Source organism: Perca fluviatilis, chromosome 8 (assembly GCF_010015445.1).
Source record: "Perca fluviatilis chromosome 8, GENO_Pfluv_1.0, whole genome shotgun sequence".
Classification (NCBI taxonomy): Eukaryota; Metazoa; Chordata; class Actinopteri; order Perciformes; family Percidae; genus Perca; species Perca fluviatilis.
In genome coordinates this window covers 31,944,432-31,971,229 of record NC_053119.1, presented here as the reverse complement: position 1 = coordinate 31,971,229, position 26,798 = coordinate 31,944,432, and the positions used below count along the sequence as shown (strand labels likewise).

The 26,798-nt window shown below is 39.0% G+C and overlaps 2 protein-coding genes across 3 annotated transcripts in view; both read right to left on the bottom strand.

Annotated features, from left to right (window-relative positions):
- Nucleotides 1-26,798, bottom strand: part of LOC120564412 (spondin-1-like) — a 483,039-nt gene that overhangs the window by 249,532 nt on the left and 206,709 nt on the right. The gene's annotated exons all lie outside the window — the stretch shown is intronic.
- On the bottom strand, nucleotides 1,741-6,817 carry LOC120564413. 2 transcript variants are annotated; one of them, XR_005640099.1, is made up of 8 exons: nucleotides 5,998-6,817; nucleotides 5,355-5,571; nucleotides 5,109-5,184; nucleotides 4,388-4,699; nucleotides 3,111-3,245; nucleotides 2,679-2,818; nucleotides 2,344-2,456; nucleotides 1,741-1,955 (listed from the first exon to the last, which is right to left on the bottom strand). XR_005640099.1 is itself a non-coding variant. In XM_039809346.1 (5 exons), the coding sequence occupies exons 1-5, from the start codon at nucleotides 6,078-6,080 to the stop codon at nucleotides 3,241-3,243; spliced, it is 711 nt and encodes a 236-aa protein (XP_039665280.1). In that variant the 5' UTR covers nucleotides 6,081-6,817; the 3' UTR covers nucleotides 3,057-3,240. The 2 variants fall into 2 exon arrangements, 1 of the variants encoding a protein (XP_039665280.1); XM_039809346.1 differs by lacking the exons at nucleotides 1,741-1,955; nucleotides 2,344-2,456; nucleotides 2,679-2,818 and having other exon boundaries at nucleotides 3,057-3,263.

Genomic DNA, 26,798 nt, shown 5'->3' with positions numbered 1-26,798 from the left:
TGGAATAAATAAGAGTAAAACTAGTTGTGATGAGTTGAAATGAAGTTGGATAAAAGTGGTAACACAGAATTGAGTGATTAATTATAATAGTCTATGCTTTATAAACACGCAAAGCAGACCAAGTCACTTTTGACCTGGGAAGACACCAGGTGTGATTATTGGCTGCCATTAAAAATAATAAAATGGTTTCAAAACCATATCCTGACTAATCACTAACATATGCCAGTCAGTGATTATCCACAAACATAGGTTCATCTGATCTTAACTATAATGAAAATAATTCATCATTTATGCTTATTTTACTCCAAAAATTACGTATTATTTCATGTAAAAGTTTATTCACCATAAATTCCAAAAATACGTGTAAAACTAGTGGTAATGACTTGTAATGAAGTTGTTAAGATTGGGTGATAATTTATACTTTATGCTTTATTAATAGCCAAAACAGACCGGGTCAATTTTGACCCGGGAGGACAAGTGTGATTATTGGCTGCCATTAAATTGCTAATTGAAATTGTTTCAAAACAGTATCCTGACTAAACTTTGACTTATACCAGTCTGTGATAACCATCAACATATGTTCCTGTTTATCTCAACTGTTAGTCAAAATAATTCATAATTTCAGCTTTTTTTAACTCAGAAATTAGGTATAATTTTATATAAATGCGGTATTTTAACCATATATTAAAATAATAAGTGTAAAACTAGTGCTAATAGGTTGGAAAGAAGTTGGATAAGAAGATGTAACACAGAATTGGGGATAATTTATACTTCATGCTTTATAACTGGCAAAACAGACCGGGTCAATTTTGACCCGGGAGGACAAGTGCATGGTCGACGAGAAGAAAACACAAGGGTTAAGAACCTTTTCTCATTTTTATTGCCCTTTCTTCTCTTTTGCTGTCCGTCCCCTTACACTGTGTGAAAGGATCATGAACCTTTTCAGTGGTTATATGAGGGCTTCACAGGAGTTCAGAGTCAGAGAAGTTTACTTCAATGAACTTACCATTTATTGCCAAAGGTTACTGTAAAGTACTCTCAGTAACTGTGTGAAAATATATTCAGTATGCAGTACAGGCCAAAAGTTTGGACACACCTTCTTATTCAATGCGTTTCCTTTTTATTTTCATGACTATTTACATTGTAGATTCTCACTGAAGGGATCAAAACTATGAATGAACACATATGGAATTATGTACTTAACAAAATTGTGAAATAACTGAAAACATGTCTTATATTCTAGTTTCTTCAAAGTAGCCACCCTTTGCTTTTTTATTAATAAGGGAAAAAATTCCACTAATTATCCCTGACAAAGCACACCTGTGAAGTGAAAACCATTTCAGGTGACTACCTCATGAAGCTCATTGAGAGAACACCAAGGGTTTGCAGAGTTATCAAAAAAATCAAAGGGTGGCTACTTTGAAGAATCTAAAATATAAGACATGTTTTCAGTTATTTCACACTTTTTTGTTAAGTACATAATTCCATATGTGTTCATTCATAGTTTTGATGCCTTCAGTGAGAATCTACAATGTAAATAGTCATGAAAATAAAGAAACACATTGAATGAGAAGGTGTGTCCAAACTTTTGGCCTGTACTGTATATTAACTTCCTGAATGTTTTCTTTGAGTGTGAGATAGTTTACAACATATCTTTTAACAAAACTAACAAGCTTAAAAACAAACATTTTAACATCAAATCTTGTCTTACAAGGGTAAATACAAGCCAAATGTCACTCACACAAGACCAAATCCTCTATGGCAACTGCAAATACAGGCCAGGATGTCACATTTAAGAGATGTGTAATTCTTGTAATGCCCTGGGATGCGCAAGGTCTCAAAGCAAGTGGCGGCTGTTGGGTATCTGCCCTCGACCACTTCTACAGAGAGACTCAGTGGTAGAATCTCCCATTCGGTCCAGAATTTGACCAGGTCGGTCAGTTCAGTTGGTGTTGCTATGGAGTAGATTAAAAGGAAATAAAAATCTTTTTGGACTTTATTAGTCATCAGGATAAATGGCCAACTATGGCACTAACAGCTTACACTCAATAAATGATTAGTCAAACCCTTGAGATTAGTTTACAGAAAATAATTTTTAGAATGAGAGTTGGTTTGACTCGTCTCTTGAGTTGAAAACAGCAACATGACTACTTTTTCTTGTTTGTTTTTTTAAATCAGGTGGATTTAAAAAAAAAAAATTCATGTCATGTTGCTGTTTCCAGCTCAATAGTGAATGTGTGAAGTTCACGCTGAATATTTAAATAGCTATACAGCTTTTATACTACTTTAATAGGTAACCAAATAATATTTAAATGGCACTTCCAAGTGTCTCTGTACACCTACCATCAGCAATGAACTGTTTCAAGATAGCCTGATATGCTGCATTTGGTGTCAACTGAACAATCGTCATCATCGTCACTATCCTCACGAGGCCATGTGAGTTGCTGAAGAAGTACCTGCATTGAAAAAATAGCATGAAAAAGACTCAAAATCGCATATCATTTTTGATCAAATATCACTGGTTGGTAGCTGTGATGTCGATTGTGGGATTATGTATGTAGGAAAACATAAATAACAAGAACAAGATTGAAAACCGACAGCTCTACATGCTGACCAGGTATGAACCATAATATTTACTAGGAAAATAACATCACAAGATCAGAGTAATTAAAATTAACCTCAGGGCTGAAATTTCCTGCTCCCTCTTTCAGAAAAAGCAAGGCCACTGTGTCAGGTCTTTGGGTCACCAGTGTCCACATTGGGGTTTCTTTAACACCTCGTCTCAGCTGCTTGATTTGTCATGTGAGACGTCCTATTACTTGTTAATAGTAATAAGACAGACAGGATAGAACATGTAACATTCCTTATCGAAAAGCTTGAAGAGTAAGATAGAAAAACAATAATTCCATTTGAATACATTTATTATGCTTCAATCCACTGGTGAATGAGGAAATAATACTGTTCTCCTGCAGACTGATAAAACTCCTTGCATTTGCAGTATTACAGACCACCCACCATCTTTTATGTTTCTAGGAAAATAACTTGGCAATGTGCATTTATAACCAAAACATCACACACAGGATAAAAAAATAATTTGGACTTTCACTCACAGGATCATGGATCATGGATCAATAGCTTCTCAAAAATCTCCTGTTTTTCTCAGTTAGGCAAGGGAGGTCCCAGGCATGGACCAAGTCCTGGACACGCTGTTTATCCTTATCTGACAGTATGGATCCCCCTTCAAGCTTCAAGACAGAGGGAAACTGATTAGGAGATAGAAAAAAATATGTGTAATGCCAGATACTACAGATGGGGGACAAATTAAAAGGAAAAAACTGAAATACCTAACCCCTACTGTGAAGGGGGATTCATCCATAGTGGTCACTGAATGGTTTGATGAAAATGTAATGTGAATTATATACTATGGTCTTCACAGTCACCATATCTGACCCAATTGAACACCTATGGGACATTTTTGGCCGATGTGTTAGATAGCGCTCTCCACCACCATCATCAAAACACCAAATGAGGGAATATCTTTTGGAAGAATGGTGTTCATCCCTCCAGTAGAGTTCAGAGACTGGTAGAATCCATGACAAGAAGCAGTGAAGCTGTTCTGGCAGCACATGGTGGCCCAACACCTTACCAACACTTTATGTTGGTTTTTCCTTTAATTTGTCCTCTGTATGTGCACTTGCAAAAAGTAATGAATATGAATATTACATAGTGGATCCAAATAAGCGCCACCCTCTATTTTATTTACAGATTACTGGCATTTTAGCAGCTCTAAAATCAAGATTTTTATATACTACTACATTTACAGTATTACAAAACTAAGTATTAAAAATGTCGTTCACTCCCTCTTGATTTGATAAGCTTAGCCATATATTAACGTCACTCAATAAGGATAATGGATACACAATATAAGGGTGCCCCAGTGTACATAAAATCTTAGTGAAAGAAAAAACTTTTCTCAAATCAAACATACAAGCTCGATTGTTTCTCTGATGTCCAGGTCTGGACAGTTCTCTACTGTAACAGTTGCAGTTTCAGGACTCCCACCAAGCAGGACATGAACAACAGCAGGGCTGAGTCCCAACAGGCATGGTCCTCCATGAAGAAAGGAGTGGCCTACCATTCTCCCTGCCACCATGAACATATCACTTTCCACAAGAAAGTGAGAGGCTGAGGGGACTAAATGGCCAGGCTCTCCTTCAAAAAGCCGTGTAACATTTGAAGTACAAAGTACACAACGCAACACCATTACTTGAGTCAAAATAGAGATATTCCTTGTCAAAGTAATAATATTATTAATATTAACGGCAATTTTTCTGTTGTTTAATACTATACAATATGCTCACAAAAGCTTAAAATGAAGAATTCTTACATTTTCTGTCTTCAGGCTCACTGCTTTCCACATTAGCCAGGTTATCACAACTGCCAACATACATGACATCACAAGACTTGATGTGTTCGGTCAGGAGTGGAAGAGGAACTGCAACTCCACACTTCTGACATGTGGCTTTTGGCATGCTACTGAATGCTTCATCAGTTAGTGGTAGGGGATTTGTGCTGAGTTCCTCTTGAATTGGGGCTATGAAAAGATTTTTACCCCCACGACTTACAGACTTCAAGATCATGCCTGTATAGCCAGTCTCATCAGGAGCCACAAGAGAGAGTTTTCGGCTACCCCATCCACCTATAGAAAAGAGGAGAGGAAAATTAGGACTTTCAACAGTATATTAGATATAGATTATATCTAGAAGTTAAGTCAAAGCAACTAGACTTCTTGTCTGACAACAGACCAGGCTGAAGAAGTCACCCAAAACAACACAAGTCTAGCTTTTTTTTATTATATTAAAATTAAACAATTAGTTGCTGATTTGCAGTCAGGCATGACCTAATAAAGGTTAACAAAATGTCTTAAATTGAACAGGCTTAATAATAAATGTACAGAGATGAGTTTGAGGAAATCATTCAAAGTTTAATTTACCATCTGTTCAATTATAAAGTAACAGTGTTGTGCATTGCATAATGTGAAGTTAGCTGCTGCAAATGTACTTTTTTATGACTGAGCAACACTAATACACAAACGTGTGTTGGCCTACCTGCAGATTTGTATAGCAGCCACCCACCAGTCATGGCCCCCAATTTTGGAAATAAAACTTTGAGGGCATCACATAACTGTAAGCAAAAAAATGGATACAAGTATAAGCCTCTCCAAAGAGAGATCATTCAAATCAGAAATAGCATTCATCACACTGCATGAAAAACTAGCAAATCCTTATATATTGTATTCCTCAGAATACAATATACAATACAGCTAGCCTAAATAATACATTTCTTGTTATTACCTCTTCATGTGTTGTGCTTTCATCTAGATGAGCAGTCCTACGGCCCAATCCTGCATGCATATGGACTATATGCTCCTGCTCTTTTGGAGTTTTTTCACACTGCTTTGGCAACAAATAGAAAGCCACATCAAGTGGTTTAAGTCTCTTGGCAGGAACAAGATTTGCTGCAGGAAAGCACCTCTTCCCTCTGGCCTTGGTAAAAACACCTGGAAAGGACCTATAGAAAATAAGAGTGTAAAAACATTAACTACCACATCATCTGTTAACTTTTTTCTAATTAAAGGAGGATGTTATTGCGAAAGGCGTATTTGAACATTGTCTTATATGACTGATGAAAATAGAAAACCTTGCACTGTATTTGAATTTCAATTCCAATGAAGTGCAATAGGCAATAATTTAGACCTTCAAATCCCATTTTATATTTTTTTCTGTTCATAAAGAAATTTCACATTAGCCTTAAGTGAAACAGGCCTTTATATATTTTACTGAATACTCACAAGACATCAGATGCTTTCTTCCAGAGTTTACTAACTTAGATTTGAACATCTAAGCAGAATTTTGCCTGTACAAATCAGCAGCCTGTCAAAATGTGTATACATAGGGCTTGCATTTAAAATAGCAAACATCTCCCTTAAGTCTTTACCTGGTCATTTCCATTTGAAGTGATGGTCTCTCTGCATGCCTCTGTTCTCTGCAGGATTGTATCCACGAATATGTATTAATCATCAATACATCTGCAATGTATAAGTAAAATAAGCCATATGTACATGAACTAAAGCTTAATACTAAACCTCAGAACTTGATTTGTTACTCCACCACTAGCTGCGCCCCGTTGTCTTTCAGACAAACTGATTAAATGCAATAAGCGCCTGGCTGACTGCACAATTTCATCAGGCTGACTATCCTGTCATCAAAAATACAGGACAAAGGATATTACAAACCAGCAGCACAAAAATCAAGTTTTAAACAGTTAAATGTTACTAACTAGACTTCAATACGCATTATAGGAGTTTGGTGACAGTTATATTATCGGCTATCCATTTATACTATTTTTAAAACAGTTTTGAGTAAAGTGAAGCAGCTCTTAACTGACCAGCTGTTAAATGTACTGTAGTCAGACATTTCTTGTCAGTCAGATCATACTCGCTGCCACAGAACTGTGAGTAATGTTACCAACAGTAAACCATGGTAATATAAAGTTAGCTAATAGCTAACAACGCTGGCTAATAGCTGACACATTTTTAACGAATGCCACCTCATTAAAAGTTCCCTGTAGACATTGTTCAACAAATTATGTTAATGTGCAACGTGTCCGGTAACTATTACTGACTTTTACAAACACAACCGGTAAATAAAGAGTGCACTCACCGAAGCGCCACCATTTGTGTTCTGAGCCATGCTGAGCTCTGACCGGAGCCATGACCTCTGACCAGAACTCACCTGAACTTTGGTCACATGACCAAAGGAGCGTAACTTGATTGTAACAGGGATTGATTGCTTCTCCTTGGTTACCCGGATGTTGTTTTTGAGACATTGAATTTTTTTACTCTGAATCTTTGATATGTTGAATTTTTTTACACTGAATTTTTTGAGACATTGAATTTTTTTACACTGAATCTTTGATATGTTGAATTTTTTTACAGTGAATTTTTTGAGACATCACATTTACATAGATTTTTTTTAAACATTGAAAAAAAATGACATAGCATAAAAATTCAGTGCTAAAAATTCGAATTCAAAAGCCGATGGCACCGATTTACTTCCATATGTAAGCAACCTATAACCTGCAGTGTGAAAGGCATGAAACAAATGCCGAAACATTGTAGCCTAATTAATTTCTGCATTTTTATTTGGGCAAAAAAACTAAATGGTAAATATAACCACGGTGCAAATGATTACAATATCGCATTTTGTCTTACGAAAGGACAATAATTAGTCCCCCACAGTATTTATTACTGCCTCTCCATCCCTCCCATACATGTCTTTCAGTTCAAAAATCAGCACACAACCTGCCTGACAGAACAGACAGAAAGTGTGATTTGTTTCGCTTTCACTTCTGCTATTTTACACATATGACAGGATGGATACTGTGGGCCTACAGTACATACCTTAGTGTGACTATAAGCAATTATAAACAAATGTGAGTAAAGTCCATCTATCCATCCATCGTCAACCACTTATCCCGCGCACAGGGTCGTGGGGGGGCTGGAGCCAATCCCAGCATACGTCGGGCGAAAGGCGGGGTACACCCCGGACAGGTCGCCAGTCCATCGCAGGGCCACACATAGACGAACAACCACTCACTCACACAGTCACACCTACGGACAATTTAGGGACACCAATAAACCTAGCCCGCATGTCTTTGGTTGGCGGGAGGAAGCCGGAGTACCCGGAGAGAACCCACACAGACACGGGGAGAACATGCAAACTCAACACAGAAAGGCCGGGCCAACCGGGGTACGAACCCACAACCTTCTTGCTGTGAGGCGACAGTGCTAACCACCGCACCACCGTGTAATGTGAGTAAAGTAAACCAACCAATTGTTGCTTTGTATTGATCTAACTCTCGACAATAAGTGAATAGGTGTCTTTCCCAAATTGTCAAACTATTCCTTTATGAGTTGTTGTTTCAGTAAATTGAGTTGGAATAACCTGTGCTGCTGTGTTGATGTTGATCTTATAAAGTATTGTCCTCCTTTTTTCTGTTTTCTCTGGCATGTTTTTTTTCTCATTTTCTGGGTAATTGTGGGAATGCTGTTCTACAGCATTCCAACTATTGTTATTCTGTTCTTTATTATTCTTAGTTGTGGGAATGCTGTTCTACATCATTCCAACTATTGTTATTCTGTTCGGCCATTTTTTTTATTCCGTAGGTTTTTGGCTCTGCGTAACTTCTGCATACTTTCAGCTATTAAAACCATTCAACTTTTTAAATGTTCAGCTCTTTCAGCTAATGATGGGACTTCAACTTTTTTTCTACTATTTATACTTTATAAAATATTAAGCTTTTTAACACTTTTTTTTAACATTGAAGCAATGAGAGCATGCTTCAAATCCTTCAAATCCTCTTCTGCTTGAAAATGTATCTCCTCCTACATTCTTCCACCTACAGACTTGATTCAAACTTTAAACTGTTCACAAAATATTCAGGAATTCAGGGTGTGCTCAGTGTTTTGATATCTTTTAAAGTTTTGTGATCATTTCAGGAAATGTTATCGATTAAACAGAGTGTGTATTGGGTTGCTTAGAGTGGATGATGTCATAGCCAGAGCACAGAGCCTTAATATAATTATCTTTGTCCCTTCTCTATAAATTGCTCTCACGCCCACAATATCTACTTGTCATACACAATTTATACATCAAAATGTAGGTATGTTTGTCTAGTTTCAGCCAATCTGCTTAGTTTTGTAATACATCTTATACTTTTGGCTCAGCAAGCTTCCAAATGACAAGAGTTTGAAATCTTCCTCCATTGGCTCCCATATTAAAAATGCTCCAAAATTTCCCAGTGAAACGCACAGCGAACCACTTTTTTAAATCGCTGATATGCCCACATTTTTAAGTTTATCAACATAAACTTTATACCGATACGTTCACAAAGGCCTTGTGGTGCTCAGGATGATGTCATTTGACTGATAGCAGTTATGGTTTTGGCTGTCCGAGCCTTTATTTGAGACCTTGCTGTCAGTGTCTCTGAGCTGCATGTGGCCCAGCTGACAGATTCAGCAGGTATACACGCTCATTAAACTGATTAAACTTCAAAGACTGTTTATAAACATTAACTGGCTGTTACCATGACAACACTTTCACAGACACACCCAGATACTACAGGCAGTAATATGAGCAGTAGGGTATAGATTTGGACTTCTGTCTGTCTGTCTGGTCTCTGTCCTCTGGTCTCTGTCTGGTCTCTGTCCTCTGGTCTCTGTCCTGGTCTCTGTCTGTCTGTCTGGTCTCTGTCCTCTGGTATTTGTCCTCTGGTTTCTGTCCCATGGTCTCTGTCCTCTGGTCTCTGTCTGTCTGTCTGGTCTCTGTGCTCTGGTCTCTGTCCTGGTCTCTGTCTGTCGGTCTGGTCTCTGTCCTCTGGTCTCTGTCCTGGTCTCTGTCTGTCTGGTCACTGTCCTCTGGCCTCTGTCCTGCTCTCTGTCCTCTGGTCTCTGTCCTGGTATCTGTCCTCTGTTCTCTGTCCCCTGGTCTCTGTCCTCTGGTCTCTGTCTGTCTGTCTTGGTCTCTGTCCCCCGGCCTCTGTCCTCTGGTCTCTGTCCTCTGGTCTCTGTCCCCTGGTCTCTGTCCTCTGGTCTCTGTCCTCTGGTCTCTGTCCTGGTCTCTGTCCTGGTCTCTGTCTGTCTGTCTGGTCTCTGTCCTCTGGTCTCTGTCCCCTGGTCTCTGTCCTCTGGTCTCTGTCCCCTGGTCTCTGTCCTCTGGTTTCTGTCCCTGGTCTCTGTCCTCTGGTCTCTGTCTGGTCTCTGTCCTCTGGTCTCTGTCCTGGTCTCTGTCTGTCTGGTCTCTGTCCTCTGGTCTCTGTCCCCTGGTCTCTGTCCTCTGGTTTCGGTCCCCTGGTCTCTGTCCTCTGGTCTCTGTCTGTCTGTCTGGTCTCTGTCCTCTGGTCTCTGTCCTCTGGTCTCTGTCCCCTGTTCTCTGTCCTCTCGTATCTGTCTGTCTGTCCTGGTCTCTGTCCTCTGGTCTCTGTCTGTCTGTCCTGGTCTCTGGTCTCTGTTTGTCTGTTTTGGTCTCTGTCCTCTGGTCTCTGTCCTGGTCTCTGTCCTCTGGTCTCTGTCTGTCCTGGTCTCTGTCGTCTGGTCTCTGTCCTCTGGTCTCTGTCTGTCTGGTATGGTCTCTGTCTGTCTGTCTGTCTCCCTCCTTATCTGTCTGTGTCTCCTTCCGCCCCTCTCTCTCTATCTCTCTCTTTCTTTCCCTCTCTCTCTCTTTTTCCCTCTGCCTCTCTCTCCCTCTCTATCCCTCTCTCTCTTTGCCCCTTTATCTCTCTCCCCTCTTATTTGTTTTTCTTTTTCTCTTTCTTTTTTCTTTTCCCTCTCTCTTCCCTGTTGTCTCTGTTCTCTTTCTCTCTCCTTCTCTCTCCATCCCTCCTTCTCCCTCCCTCTCTCCCCCCTCTCTTCCTTTTCTCTTTCCATCTCTCTTTCTTTCCCTCTCTCTCTCTCTCTTTCCCTCTGTCTCTCTCTCTCCCTCTCTATCCCTCTCTTTCGCTCTCTTTCCCTCTCTCTCTCACTCTCACTCTCCCTATCTCTCCCTCTCTCTCCCTCTCTCTCTTTCCTTCTCTTTCTCTCTCTTTGTCTCTCCCTTTCTCCCTCTCTTCGATGCCTTAATATGAATTGAACTATGTTTTTTTCAACATCCTTGTCATAAATGCATTTAATTTTTTCGTTTTCAATGCAAAGTTTTTCAGCCCCCTTCTTTTCAAGCAATATATTTCACATCCTTCATCCTCAGCTAGATTGATGCTTTTTCGTTCTATGCAGTGTATATGTCTGATAAAGTATTTCGTCTTTCAGCCTTTTCTAGTCAATTTATTTGAACTTCCACTTTTGACAGTATTACAGTTTAACTTCCAGCTTTTTTAGAAATGTATTTCCGCTCTTACCTTTTAAGGTAATGCCGTTTAGCTTCCTTCTCTGACAATTTTCCAGATTATTCAGATCTGCATATGCATTTGCTTAGATTTTTTTCATACAATTTGTTTCATATTTCTGCATATGTAAGTCATTATCAGTTAGATACTCAGACCTCACAATGTTCTACATATTTTCCCCTAATTTTTCCGACTTTTAAAAGTTCAGTTTGCGTCAACTTTAAAAATTTTAATAAAATTCATACTTATTAAAACGATTTCAATTTTTCAACTACTCTCACTACTTCAACTTCTTCTTGTAATATTTAGCTATTCATCCAGTTAGCTTTGAATATATTCAGCATTCCCTACGCATTTTCTGCAGGAAATGCATTTTCTAGTGTTTCTTCTTATTATTCCCTCTTCCGTGACGTTTTTGCGCTCTCTGTAACTTCTGCATACTTTCACCTATTTAAACCATTCAACTTTTCAAATGTTCAGCTCTTTTAGCTAACGGGAGCACTTCTTAACTGTTTTCAACTATTTATACTTTTTAAAATTTTAGCTTTTAACCTTTTTTTAACATTTTTAGGCGGAATGAGAGCAGCCTTCAACTCCTATAAAATCTTCTTCCGGCTCCCAAAATGTTCAGCTCCTTCATACTTTCACCTACAGACGCCAAACAACCTTTAAAATTTTCACAAAATATTCGCACAGGCTAGCGCAATATCTTTTCAGTTTGATATCTTTAACAGTTTTTGTTAAAAGCTGTTTAAGTTTAGTGATCATTTCAGGAAATTTTATCGATTAAACAGTGTGTATTGCGTGAGCTAGAGTGGATGATGTCATAGCTAGAGGGTGAAGCTTTGAAAAAATTATCTTTGTCCCTTCTCAATAAATTGTTCTCACGCCCACAATATCTACTTGTCATACACAATTTATACATCAAAACGTAGGTATTTTTGTCTAGTCTCAGCCAATCTGCTCAGTTTTGTGATACGCCAAACAAACTTTAAAATGTTCACAAAATATTCAGCTATCAGGCTACGGCTTTTCAGTTTGATATCTTTTACAGTTTTTGTGAAAAAGCAGTTTAGGGATCATTTCAGGAAATTTTATCGATTAAACAGAGTGTGTATTGCGCTACTTAGAGTGGATGACATCATAGCTAGAGCACAGAGCCTTAAAAAAAAGATATTTGTCCCTTCTCTATAAACTGCTCTCACGCCCACATTTTCTACTTGTCATACACAATTTATACATCAAAACGTAGGTATTTTTATCTAGTTTCAGCCGATGTGCTCAGTTTTGTGATACACCTTATACTTATGGCTCAGGAAGCTTCCAAATGACAAGAGTTTGAAATCTTCCTCCATTGGCTCCCATATAAAAAATGCTCCACAATTACCAGCGAAACGCACAGCGAACCACTTTTTTAAATCGCTGATATGCCCACATTTGTAAGTTTATCAACATAAATTTTATACCGATACGTTCACAAAGGCCTTGTGGTACTCAGGATGACGTCATTTGACTGATAGCAGTTATCGTTTTGCTATTCTGAGGCTTTATTTGAGAGCTCGCTCTCAGTGTCTCTCAATAGCTGAAGCACAGCACAGCTGACAGATTCAGCAGGTGACAGGCTCGTTAACTTGATTAAACACATCAAAGCATGTTTATAAACATTTCCAGGCCACTGGTTACCATGACAACACTTTCACAGACACACACACAGATACTACAGGCAGTAATATGAACAGTAGTCTATACATATACTACAGGCAGTAATATGAACAGTAGTCTATACAAACACAGGAGTGATGATACACAGAGTCACGATATAAATACCACACGACCTTTGTCCTTCTTCGTCTGTCTGTCTTTTATCAAATTCTCTTAAGCGCAAAACGCTCTTATCTTTTTTTTTCTGTACCTAGCCTGTTTTTTTTTTTTTTTTTTTTTTTTTTTTTTTTTTTTTCTCTTTATTTTTTTTATTTTTTTTTTTTTCTTTTTTTCTTCTTCTTTCTCTCTTCTTTTTTTTTTTCCTCCTCTTTTTTTTCTTCTTCTTTTTTTTTTTTTTCTCTCTCTTTCTTTCTTTTTTTCTCTCTCTCTTCTCTTTTCTTTCTCTCTCTTTCTCTTCTTTTCTCTCTTTTTTTTCTCTCTTTTTTTATTTTTTCAATTATGATTCGCCTATTTTCATTTCACGCATCTCACCTCAGTGAAAAGACGCAAAAGAATGATCCTGAACTATCTGGCTAGATAGAAACTAGAAACTGCATTTCCTGCAGAAAATGCGTGGGAATGCTGAATAGCTGAATTGCTAAAGCTAACTGGATGAATAGCTTAAATCTGTAAGAAGAAGTTGAAGTAGTGAGAGTAATAGAAAAAGTGGAAATCGTTTTAATAAGTATGAATTTCATTAAAAAGCTAAAAGTTGACGCTAAACTGAACTGTTGGCTTTAAAAGTTGAAAAATGACAAAATATGTAGAACATTGTGAGGTCTGAGTATATTTTCTAACTGATAATGACTCATATGCAGAAATATATAACAAATTGTATGAAAAATCTTAAAGCCCAAATGCATTGCACCGCACTGCTTAAAAATCTGGAAAATTGTCAGAGAAGGAAGCTAAACTGCATTACCTTAAAAAGGTAAGAGCTGAAATACATTTCTAGAAAAGCTGCAAGCTAAACTGTAATACTGTCAAAAGTGGAAGTTCAAATAAATTGACTAGAAAAGGCTGAAAGAAGAAATATTTTATCAGACATATACACTGCATAGAACGAAAAAGCATCAATCTAGCTGAGATGAGATGTGAAATATATTGCCTGAAAAGAAGGGGGCTGAACAACTTTGCATTGAAAACAAAAAATGAAATGCAATTATGACAAGGATGTTGAAAAAAAAATAGTTTGATTCGTATTAAGGCATCGAAGAGAGGGAGAGAGGGAGAGACAAAGAGAGAGAAAGAAGGAAAGAGAGAGAGAGGAAGAGAGATGGAAAGAGAGAGAAAGAGGGAGAGACAGAGGCAGAGAGAAAGGAAGAGAGAGAAAGAAAGAGAGATGGAGAGAGAAAGAAAGAGGGGGGAAGAGAGGGAGGGAGAAGGAGAAGAGAGAAGAGAGACGAGGTAAAGAAAGAGAAAAAAAAAAAAAGGAGAGGAGAGGGAGAGAAAAAGAGGAAAGGAGGGACAGACAGAGGGAGGGAGGGAGGAAGGAAGACAGAGGGAGGAAGGGAAACAGATGGAGGAAGACAGAAGTAGGGCAGGAGACAGCGAGAGACGGAGAATGAGGGAGGGGGAGGGAGACAAAAACAAAAACAGGAGGGACGGAGAGAGAGAAGGAGGAAGGGAGGGAGGGAGACACAGACTGATAAGGAGACATACAGTCAGACAGAACAACAGAGCAGAACAAGAGAAGAGAACAGAGAAGACAGACAGACAGAAGTGGAAGGCAACAGATCTAGACTAGTGTTCATATTACTGCCTGTAGTATCTGTATAGACTACTGTTCATATTACTGCTTGTAGTATCTGTATAGACTACTGTTCATATTACTGCCTGTAGTATCTGTATAGACTACTGTTCATATTACTGCCTGTAGTATCTGGGTGTGTGTCTGTGAAAGTGTTGTCATGGTAACATGGTTTAAAAATTAAACAGTTGACGCTAATCTGAACTGTTGGCTTTAAAAGTTGAATAATGACAAAATATGTAGAACATTGTGAGGTCTGAGTATATTTTCTAACTGATAATGACTCACATATGCAGAAATATGAAACAGCCTTTGAAGTTTAATCAGTTTAACGAGCGTGTACACCTGCTGAATCTGTCAGCTGGGCAACATGCAGCTCAGAGACACTGACAGCAAGCTCTCAAATAAAGGCTCGGACTGCCAAAACAATAACTGCTATCAGTCAAATGACGTCATCCTGAGCACCACAAGGCCTTTGTGAACGTATCGGTATAAAATATATGTTGATAAACTTAGAAATGTGGGCATATCAGCGATTTAAAAAAGTGGTACGTTCTGCGTTTTGCTTGGAAATGTGAAAGATGTTAAACAGGAGAGTGAATGGAGGAAAATTGGGACTCTTGTCATTTGGAAGCTCAACCAGCCAAAAGTATAAGGCATATCACAAAACTGAGCACATTGCCTGAAACTCGAAAAAATACCTACGTTTTGATGTATAAATTGTGTATGACAAGTAAAAATTGTGGATGCACGAGCAATTTATATAGAAGGGACAAAGATTATTTTTTTGAAGCTTCACCCTCTGAATGATGAAATCATCACTCTAACCAGCCACATACACACTCTGTTTAATCGATAAAATGTATTAAAATGATCACTAAACTTAAACAGCTTTTTCACAAAAACTGTAAACGATATCAACCTGAAAAGCCATAGCCTGATAGCTGAATATTTTGTGAACATTTTAAAGTTTGTTTTTGGCTGCGCAGAAGAGATTCTGAGATAAGACTACTCAACATTCATCTAAAAAAAAAAAAAAAAAAAAAAGAAACCGAAAGCATTTCTTGCAGAAAATGCGTGGAATGCTGAATAGCTGAATTGCTAAAGCTAACTGGATGAATAGCCCAAACTGCGAAGAAGAAGTTGAAATAGTGAGAATAGTTGAAAAAGTGGAAATCGTTAAGTTCAAATTTGACGCTAAACTGAATTGTTGGCTATAAAAGTTGAAAAATGACAAAATATGTAGAACATTGTGAGGTCTTTAGCTGAAGCTGAAGAATAGTTTAAACACAGCTCTTACTGACAGAAAGAGGAAAGAAGAAAGAGGACAGAAAGAGGAAAGAGGACAGAAAGAGGAAAGAGGACAGGACAGAAAGAGAGCGAGAGGACAGAAAGAAGAAAGTGGACAGAAAGAGGAAAGAGGACAGAAAGAGGAAAGAGGACAGGACAGAAAGAGAGCGAGAGGACAGAAAGAGGAAAGAGAACAGAGAGCGAGAGGACAGAAAGAGGAAGGAAAGAGGACAGAGGACAGAAAGAGAGCGAGAGGACAGAAAGAGGAAAGAAAGAGGACAGAAAGAGGAAAGAGAGCGAGAGGACAGAAAGAAGAAAGAGGACAGAAAGAGGAAAGAGGACAGAAAGAGGACAGAAAGAGGAAAGAGAACAGAGAGCGAGAGGACAGGAAGAGGAAAGAAGAAAGTGGAAAGAGGAAAGAAGAAAGAACAGAAAGAGGAAAGAGGACAGAAAGAGGAAAGAGGACAGAGGACAGAGATGAAAGAGAACAGAGAGAGAAAGAGGAAAGAAGAAAGAGAACAGAAAGAGGACAGAAAGAGGAAAGAAAACAGAGGGAGGAAAGAGGAAAGAGGAAAGAAAGAAAGAGGGACAGAAAGAGACAGAAAGAGGAAAGAGGACAGAAAGAGGAAAGAGAGTGAGAGGACAGAAAGAGGAAAGAGGACAGAAAGAAGAAAGAGGACAGAAAGAGGAAAGACGAAAGAGGACAGAAAGAGAGCAGAGGACAGACAGACAGAGACCAGGACAGAGACCAGGACAGAGAACAGAGAACAGAGAACAGAGAACAGAGACCAGAGACCAGGACAGACAGACAGACAGACAGACAGACAGACAGACAGACAGACAGACAGACCAGAACAAGAGAATAGAACAGAGAAGACAGACAGACAGAAGTGGAAGGCAACAGATCTAGACTACTGTTCATATTACTGCCTGTAGTATCTGTATAGACTAATGTTCATATTACTGCCTGTAGTATCTGTATAGACTACTGTTCATATTACTGCCTGTAGTATCTGTATAGACTACTGTTCATATTACTACCTGTAGTATCTGTATAGACTACTGTTCATATTACTGTCTGTAGTATCTGTATAGACTACTGTTCATATTACTGCCTGTAGTATCTGGGTGTGTCTGTGAAAGTGTTGTCATGGTAACGAATGGCCAGTGGATATGTTTATAAACATGCTTTGATGTCTGTAATCAAGTTGATGAGCAACACCTGCTGAATCTGTCAGCTGTGCTGTGCTTCAGCTATTCAGAGTCCCTGAGAGCGAGCTCTCAAACAAAGCCTCACAGTGGCAAACGATAACTGCTATCAGTCAAATGACGTCATCCTGAGGACCATAAGGCCTTTGTGAACGTATCGGTATAAAATTTATGTGGATAAACGTAAAAATGTGGTCATATCAGCAATTTCAAAAAGTGGTTCGTTCAGTGTTTCGCTGGGAAATATCCAGGAGTTTTAACATTGGAGCCAATGGAGAAAGATATGGACCTCTTGTCAAGCTCAACCAGCCAAAAGTAAAAGGCGTATCACAAAACTGAGCAGATTGGCTGAGACTAGACAAAAATACCTACGTTTTGATGTATAAATTGTGTATGACAAGTAGATATTGTGGGCGTGAGAACAATTTATTGAGAAGGGACAAAGATAATTTTTTCAAAGCTTCACCCTCTAGCTATGACATCATCCACTCTAGCTCACGCAACACTGTTTAATCGATAAAATTTCCTGAAATGATCACTAAACTTAAACACAGCTTTTAACAAAAACTGTTAAAGATATCAAACTGAAAATAGCTAGCCTGATAGCTGAATATTTTGTAAAATTTTAAAGTTTGTTTGACGCGTCAGGTGAAAGTATGAAGGAGCTTAACATTTTGGGAGCGAAGAAGATTTTAAGGAGTTGAAGGCTGCTCTCATTCACTTCAATGTTAAAAAAAGTGTTAAAAAGCTTAAAATTTTAAAAAGTATAAATAGTAGAAAAAAAGTTGAAGAAGTCTCATCATTAGCTGAAAGAGCTGAACATTTGAAAAGTTGAATGGTTTAAATAGCTGAAAGTATGCAGAAGTTACAGAGAGCCAAAAAACGTACGGAATAATAACTAGAAAAATAAAGAACAGAATAACAATAGTTGGAATGCTGTTCAACAGCATTCCCACTAACTAGAAAATGCATTTCCCGCAGAAAATGCGTGGGAATGCTGAATAGCTGAATTGCTAAAGCTAACTGGATGAATAGCTCAAATCCGTAAGAAGAAGTTGAAATAGTGAGAATATTAGAAAAAGTGGAAATCGTTAAAAAGTTAAAAGTTGACGCTAAACTGAATTGTTGGCTTTAAAAGTAGAAAAATGACAAAATATGTAGAACATTGTGAGGTCTTTAGCTGAAGAATAGTTGAAAAAGTGGAAATTGGTTCAATAAGTATGAATTTCATTGAAAAGTTGAAGAACACCACTAATAAAATATAATATATAATAATAAAATAATTTCTTGAAATACATTTGTAGAAAAGTGGTAAGCTAAACTGTAAAACTGTCAAAAGTGGAAGTTTCAATAAATTGACTAAAAGACTTTTTATCAGCTACATCCATTGCATAGAACAAACAAGAGAGAAAGAGAGGGATAGAGAGGAAAGGAGTGGGAGAGAGGGAAAGAAAGAGAGAGAGAGAGGGGGAGGGAGGGAGAGAGGGATGGAGAAGGAGGGATGGAGAGAGAAGGAGAGAGAGAGAAAAGAGGACAGGAGCCGAGAGGGGAGAGAGAGGGGATGAGAGAGAGAGAGAGAGGATAGAGGAGAGGCAAAGGGAAAGAGAGAGAGAGAGGGAAAGAGAGTGATAGAGAGAGAGAAAGGAAGAGAGAGGGGGAGGGAGAGAGGGAGGGAGAAGGAGAGATGGAGAGAGTGAAAGACTACTCTCACTACTTTAACTACTACAAACATTCACTGGCCAGTCGTTATCATGACAACAGATACACACCCAGATATTAAGGCAGGAATATGAACTTTAGTCTGTCTTCTCTGTTCTATTCTCTTGTTCTGGTCTGTCTGTCTGTCTTCTCTCGCTCCCTCCTCTCTATCTCCTTTCTATCTGCCTCTCTTCCTCTCTCTTCTCTCTCTCTCTCTCTCTCTCCCTTTCTCTCTCTCTTCCTCTCTCTCTCTCTTCTCTCTCTTCCCCTCCTTCTCCCTCCCTCTCCTCCCCTCTCTCTCTTCCTTTTCTCTCTCTTCTCTCTTCCCTCTCTCTCTCTCTCTCTCTCCTCCCTTCAATCCGTCTCTCTCTCTCTCTCTCTCCCTCTTTCTCTTTCCTCTTCCTCTTTCTCCCTCCTTTCTCCCTCCCTCTCCCTCCCTCTCTTCCTTTCTCTCTCTCTCTCCTCTTCCTCTCTCTCTCTCTCTCTTTTCTTTCCCTTTCCTCTCTCCCTCTCTCTCCCTCTCTCTTCCCTCTCTCCCTCTTTCTCTCTCTTCCTTTCTCTCTCTCTCTCTCCTCCTTCTCTCTCTCTTTCTTTCCTTTCCTCTCTCTCCCTCTCTCTCCTCTCTCTTTCCCCTCTCTCTCCTCCTTTTTCTCTCTCTTTCCTTTCTCTCTCTCTTCCTCTCTTTCCCTCTCTCTCTCTTCCCTCTTTCCCCTTTCCTTTCTCTCTCTTTTCTTTCCTCTCTTCATCCTCTTCTCCTCCTCTCTCCCTCCCCTCTCTTCAACTCTCTCTCTCTATCACTCTCTTTCCTCTCTCTCTCTCTCTCTCTTTCTTTCCTTTGCCTCTCTCTCTCTCTATCTCTCTCTCTTTCCTCTCTCTCTCTTTCTCTCTCTTCCTTTCTCTCTCTCTATCTCTCTTTCCTCTCTCTCTCTCTCTCTTTCTTTCTTTGACTCTCTCTCCTCTCTATCTCTCTCTCTTTCCTCTCTCTCTTTTCTCTCTCTTCCTTTCTCTCTCTCTCTATCTCTCTTTCCTCTCTCTCTCTTCTCTTTCTTTCCTTTCTCTCTCTCTCTCTATCTCTCTCTTTCCTCTCTTCCTTTCTCTCTCTCTATCTCTCTTTCCTCTCTCTCTCTCTTCTCTTCTCTTTCTTTTCCTTTCTCTCTCTTCCTCTCTATCTCTCTCTCTCTCTCTCTCATCTCTCTCTCATCCTCTCTCTCCCCTCTCTCTCATACCCTCTCTCTCTCCCTCTCTCTCTCTTTCTCTCTCTGCTGTTCTCTTTCTCTCTCTCTCTCTCTCTCTTCTCTCTCCCTCTCTCTCTCTCTTTTTTCTTTTCTCTCGCTACTCTCTCTCTTTTTTCTTTCCTCTCTTCATCCTCCTTCTCAAACTCCTCTCTCTCCTCCTCTCTCTTCCTTTCTCTCTCTCTCTATCACTCTCTTTCCTCTCTCTCTCTCTCTCTCTTTCTTTCTTTTTCTCTCTCTCTATTCTCTCTCTCTTTTCTATCTTTCTCTCTCTTTTTCTCTCTCTCTCTCTCTTTTCTCTCTCTCTCTCTCTCTCTTTCTTTTTTTCTCTCTCTCTCTCTATCTCTCTCTCTTTTCTCTCTTTTTTCTCTCTCTTTTTCTCTCTCTCTCTATCCTCTCTTTCTCTCTCTCTCTTCTTTTTTTTTCTCTCTCTCTTCTCTCTCTTTTCTCTTTTTCTCTCTCTATCTCTCTTTCTCTCTCTCTCTCTCTCTTCTCTTCTCTTTCTTTTTTCTCTCTCTTTCTCTCTCTCTCTCCTCTCTCTCTCATTCTCTCTCATTCTCTCTCCTCTCTCTCATTCTCTCTCTCCTCTCTCTCTCTTTTCTCTCTCTCTTTCTCTTTCTCTCTCTCTCTCTCTCTCTTCTCTCTCCTCTCTCTCTCTCTTTTTCTCTCTCTCCTCTCCTTTCCTCTCTGGTCTCTTTCTCTGCTGTTTCCCCCCCCCCCCCCCCCCCCCCCCCCCCCCCCCCCCCCCCCCCCCCCCCCCCCCCCCCCCTCCCCCCCTCTCTCTCTCCTCCTCCCTCTCTCCTTCTCTCTCTTCCCTCTCCTTCCTCTCTCTCTCTCTCTCTCCTTCTTTTTCTTTCCCTCTCCCTCCTTTCCTCTCTCTCTCTTTCCGTTTCTACTCTGACGAACGTCATAATTAGTCTCTTTCTTTCCTTTACCTCCTCTATCCTCTTTCCTCTTTCTCTCTTCCTTTCTCTATCCTCTCTTTCCCTCTGTCTTTCTTTCCTTTGCCTCATCTATCCTCTTTCCCTCTTCCTTTCTCATATAAATCTTTCCCTCTGTCTTGTCTTTTCTTTCCTTTGCCTCTTCCTCTTTCCTCTTTCGTTGGTGTTTGGTGGGGTTTTGTAAATGGATTCTTGATACCTTTGGACATTTTATAACTACACTTTTATCGTTGCGCTATTTCAAGAAATAATTTTATTATTATATATTATATTATATTTTATTAGTGGTGTTCTTCAACTTTTCAATGAAATTCATACTTATTGAACCAATTTTCACATTTTCAACTATTCTTCTGCTTCAGCTAAAGGCCTCACAATGTTTTACATATGTTGTCATTTTTCAACTTTTATAGCCAACAATTCAGTTTAGCGTCAACTTTGAACTTTTTAACGATTTCCACTTTTTCTAATATTCTCATTATTTCAACTTCTTCTTTCTGATTTTTTAAGCACTTTATCCAGTTTAGCTTTAGCAATTCAGCTATTCAGCATTCCCACGCATTTTATGCAGGAAATGCATTTTCTAGTTGGTGGAATGCTGTTCTACAGCATTCCAACTATTGTTATTCTGTTCTTTATTTTTCTAGTTATTATTCCGTACGTTTTTTCTACTATTTCTACTTTTTAAAATTTTAAGCTTTTTAACACTTTTTTTTATCATTGAAGTGAATGAGAGCAGGCTTCAACTCCTTAAAATCTTCTTCCGCTCCCAAACGTTTCAGCTCCTTCGTACTTTCACCTACAGACGCCAAACAAACTTTAAAATGTTCACAGAATATTCAGCTATCTGGCTATGGCTTTTCAGTTTGATATCTTTTACAGTTTGTGTGAAAAGACTGTTTAAGTTTAGTGATCTTTTCAGGAAATTTTATCGATTAAACAGAGTGTGTATTGCGCTTGCTAGAGTGGATGATGTCATAGCTAGAGGGTGAAGCTTCAAAAAATTATCTTAGTTCCTTGTCTGTAAACTGCTCTCACGGCCACAATATCTACTTGGCATACACAATTTATACATCAAAACTTAGGTATTTTTGTCTAGTTTCAGAAATTTGATTCAGTTTTGTGAAACGCCTTTTACTTTTGGCGCAGTCAGCTTCCAAATGACAAGAGTTTCATTCTTCCCTCCATTGACTCTCCTGTATAACATTGTTCACATTTCCAAGCAAAATGCAGAATGAACCACTTTTTGAAATCGCTGATATGCCCACATTTTTAAGTTTAGCCACATGAATTTTAGATGGAGACGTTCACAAAGGCTTCCTGTTTCCCACGGTGAAGTCACTGTATGGATAGCGTGTACTGTTTTGGATTTATTAAGGCTTCTTTGAAGGCATCCTCAACACCTCTCACGCTAGCTGGTCTACAATGTTTATGATTCAACAGGTGAGATAATTAAATAGATGAAGGAACACCATGCATCTAATGTGTAGTGGTAGTGTAATGGATAAGACATCTGACTTTGGCGTAGGAGATCAGGTGTTCAAATCCTGCTTATGGGGATTTTTACCTCTGACATATGTAGCAATTGAAAATTGCTTTGAATGAAAGTGGTCTATTTCCTTTTTCCTCATATCTCTTTTTCTCTTTTTTTCTTCTTGAACAAACACACACACACACGTATACACACGTAGGCTGGAAACACACACACACAGACACAAACACGCACACACACACACACACACACACACACATGCACACAATCGCACACTCACACACAGGCACACAATTGCACACTCACACACACAGAGACACACACGCATACACACAAACACACGCATACACACAAACACAGAAACTCAGACACACACGCAGACACACACACACACCACACACATAAACACACACAAACACACATGCACATACACACACAAGCACACACACATATATGCAGACACACATACACACATAGCCACACATACACAGACACACATACACACAAACACACGCACACACACAGACACACACACACAAAAACACACACACATACACACACACACCCAAACACACATGCACATACACGCACAAGCACAAACACATATATGCAGACACAAATACACACATAGCCACACATATACACACAGACACACATGCACACAAACACACGTAGACACACAGACACACAGACACACACACCTCGCACACATGCAAACACATGCACACGCTCGCACAGACACACATACACACAGACAGACACAAACACACATATATGCAGACACACACACATGCACAGCCTCACACAGACACACACACAAATGCAGACACACACAGAAACACACACACACACACACACAGACATACACACACAAAAACACACACACACACAGGGACACACAGACACACACACAAACGCAGACACACACACACACACAAACACAGACACATACACACACACATACACACACACACACACACACACACACATAAACACACTTGCGCCGGCTAGTCCCACACACCAGCGGAGAAGTATAAACATCAGCCACTTGTATGCTCCGGAGAAAGCTCTGCGTGGAGCCTCCCCAGGACCAAGAACAACTTAGTTTCTAAAGAAGCTGGAGGCAGCAAACAACCACCGCTGGCTAAACTATTTAAACATGCTGGGATGGTTCAGGACACCCCCGTCTGTCACTAGCAATGATGATGCAGTGATCAGTGATGATTCTTTTCTGCAGGTTTTTACATCACCTTTTAGTATCGCATCAGCTCACTTGGAACCTCGACTGAGGTGGTACTTAAAAAAGTACCTGTTAGCAGGTACCAGGGACTTTTTTTCGTAATGGAAAAACAAAAAAGGTGAATAAAGTCGGTACCATGTAATGGAAGTTTTACTTTTGGCGCAGTCAGCTTCCAAATGACAAGAGTTCCACTCTTCCCTCCATTGACTCTCCTGTATAACATTGTTCACAATTCCAAGCAAAATGCAGAACGAACCACTTTTTTAAATCGCTGATATGCCCACATTTTTAAGTTCAGCCACATGAATTTTAGATGGAGATGTTCACAAAAGCTTCCTGTTTCCCTCGGTGAAGTCACTGTATGGATAGCATGTACTGTTTTGGATTTATTAAGGCTTCTTTGAAGGTATCCTCAAAAGCTCTCATGCTGGTAGTAGTCTCTATGGTGGTAGTGTAATGGTTAAGACATTTTCCTTTGATGTAGGCGATCAGGTGTTCAAATACCACTTATGAGGATTTTTACCTCTGACATATGTAGCAAAAGGAAATTGCTTTGAATGACAGTGTTCTTTTTCCTATCTCTTTTTCTCTTTTTTTCTTAAACAAACACACACACAGACACACACACAATCGCTCACACACACATTATTGCATACACACGCACATAGACACACACACACACACACACACACACACACACACAGACACACTTCCTTTAAAGTAATGTATGTCAGTAGTCTTTAGTTAAGTTGCATATCACGTAGCTTACTTTGGGGTCCTGTAAGTTATTTTGGGGTACGGTGGTTCTGGAGAAAGCTACAAGAAGCAATATAGGAGGCCAAGCAATCACCTGATTCAGGAGCATTCCAACTATTGTTATTTGGTTCTTTATTTATTTATATACATTTTTTTGTGTTGGGACGTTAATGTCCAAGTTTACACCAACCACTATGAAATTGTCCCCGTTATCAGTGATTACATAGCCAACGTGGTCTTATTATAGCCCGATGATTAACTAAACCCATGTAGAAAGACTAATAAAGCGTCCAGCGTATGTTTTCAACAGTGTGTGTGTGTGTGTGTGTGTGTGTGTGTGTGTGTTGTTGTTGTTAAAAACATATGCTGGATGCTTTATTAGTCTTTCTACATGGGTTTAGTTAATCATCAGGCTGTAATATAATATATAATAATATAATGGCATATCGTTTTTACCTCAAAACACCAACTTTCGTATGGTAAAACAGGTGACGTCCTGGCAAGATACTTGATTAGCATAGATTTCGTTTCTAGGAGAATGATGTTCTTGCCCGCCAGCCAGTAGTTGTGACGTGCAAAGTATGAATTGCATGACTTACAGTGGGTGATGTCATCAACTAGAGGGCAGAGCCTCAAAAAATTATCTTTGTCCCTTCTCTATAAATTGCTCTTACACCCACAGCTTTTACAGGTCATGCACAATTTAAACATCAAACCGTAGGTATGTTTGTGTACACACACACACACACACACACACACACACACACACACACACACACACACACACACACACACACACACACACACACACACACACACACACACGTAATTTGATTTGGCTAATTTATTGTGTTTGGCGGTGGAATCTCTGACTTTCCCTGAACGCCTCAATGAAATCTGCGCAGCTCAGCAGCACAGCGTCCCCATTGTGTTCTTGAAGCTTCTGAGGTAAGTAGCAGTATCCAGTCTGCTAGCTATCTAATAACGTTTTTGAACGGTAGAAATACAGGTTTTGTGTTTTAAAAAAAGGCTGGCATTGGTTTCCACTTCATACAGAATACAAACATGAATTAAGAGCGAAATGTTTGACTCTAACGTTACAGTTTGGTAAATTATACTTAGCTATCATTCGCTAGCTAATATTAGCGCCGATGCTAACGCTAACGCGATGCTAACGCTAGCTAATGATAGCAGCTTGGTATCTTTAGCTAATATTAGCTAAGGTAGCGTTAGCATTGGCGCTAATATTAGCTAATGATAGCTTTGATACAATTATTGATAGCTATCTTTAGCTATTATTAGCTTTGTTAACTGACATAAAACAACTTGTTAGTGGTTTAGCTATTGTCAATGGAAAAGCAAGCAAGCTTGCTGGAAAATGTAATACTGAGACAACAATGATGCTAATGTTACTCTATCACACTGTTAGCTAAACCCCACTTAGTGATAGGTAGCTAGCTAGGTAGGTAGGTAGGTTCAATTCAAGGTCCCTGTAGCCTAAAGACATCACACACAACATACATACATGATAAACAGGATGATAAAAAGACATTCCACATGAATAATATGGACAATAAAATTAAAGATAGGCTACTACATATTGAATAAAAAAAAAAAAATTACACATACAAAGGGACGTATGGTAAGGTGCTCTATGAGAGTGATGCCAGTTGATGCTAAGTGTTAATAGTGGTTATAGTAAGTTATAATACTGTTAATAAAAATCTCTGGCTAAGTTTTTATAGCAAGCATAAGTGCACAAGATTAGCACTTAGCTAACGTTAGCAGTCCTCTTAAATCTGCTTTTTGTCAGTGAACCTTATCTTTAAACTGTTTAGCTTGTAACTGACATTGTGTGTATTTATAAAAAGAAAAAATGAAATAGCTGCTCTGCCTCACAGCCAGACTTGCTGTTATAGCAGCATTTACCATTTACTGAGTTTTTTTGTCTCTGTTTGTACACTGTAACCTTGAACTCCACTAACTCACAGTTTGTCACTGGTTTTCTCAACAGAACATTGATACTGCTGTGCGCTTTTGATTGGTAAGTATAGTAATACTAAAACTGAAATTGATAATAGATCACATAACTCGACTGTAGATAATTATTTAGCATCTGTACACGTTTTAAGTTTTGTTTAGAAAAAAGTCATTTACATATGATTTACACCAGGTGATGATTAATTCTGTGTACTGTGGCTATTAAAAGCAGACTACACACTGTACAGAACTATGGCATATTGATTAAGTTCTAAGAGTTTTGTATCATATTAAAGGGAAATAAATTGCGTCCTTAAAAAGAAGTATTACCACAATATACATTAACAATACAGTTACAATATACTAACATTTTTAAATATGAATCACGAGACTTTGATAATGAATAAGTTAATATGTCCAACCTGAAAGGTACTCATTAAACTGTGAGTTTGGTTTTCTAAAGTAAAACTGGATACGTCTTGCTCTATCCCTCACCATACAGATGATGATCTTATAGAACATGTTGCATTGCTGTAGATTAAGCTACCCAGCAGTATATAGAGGAGTT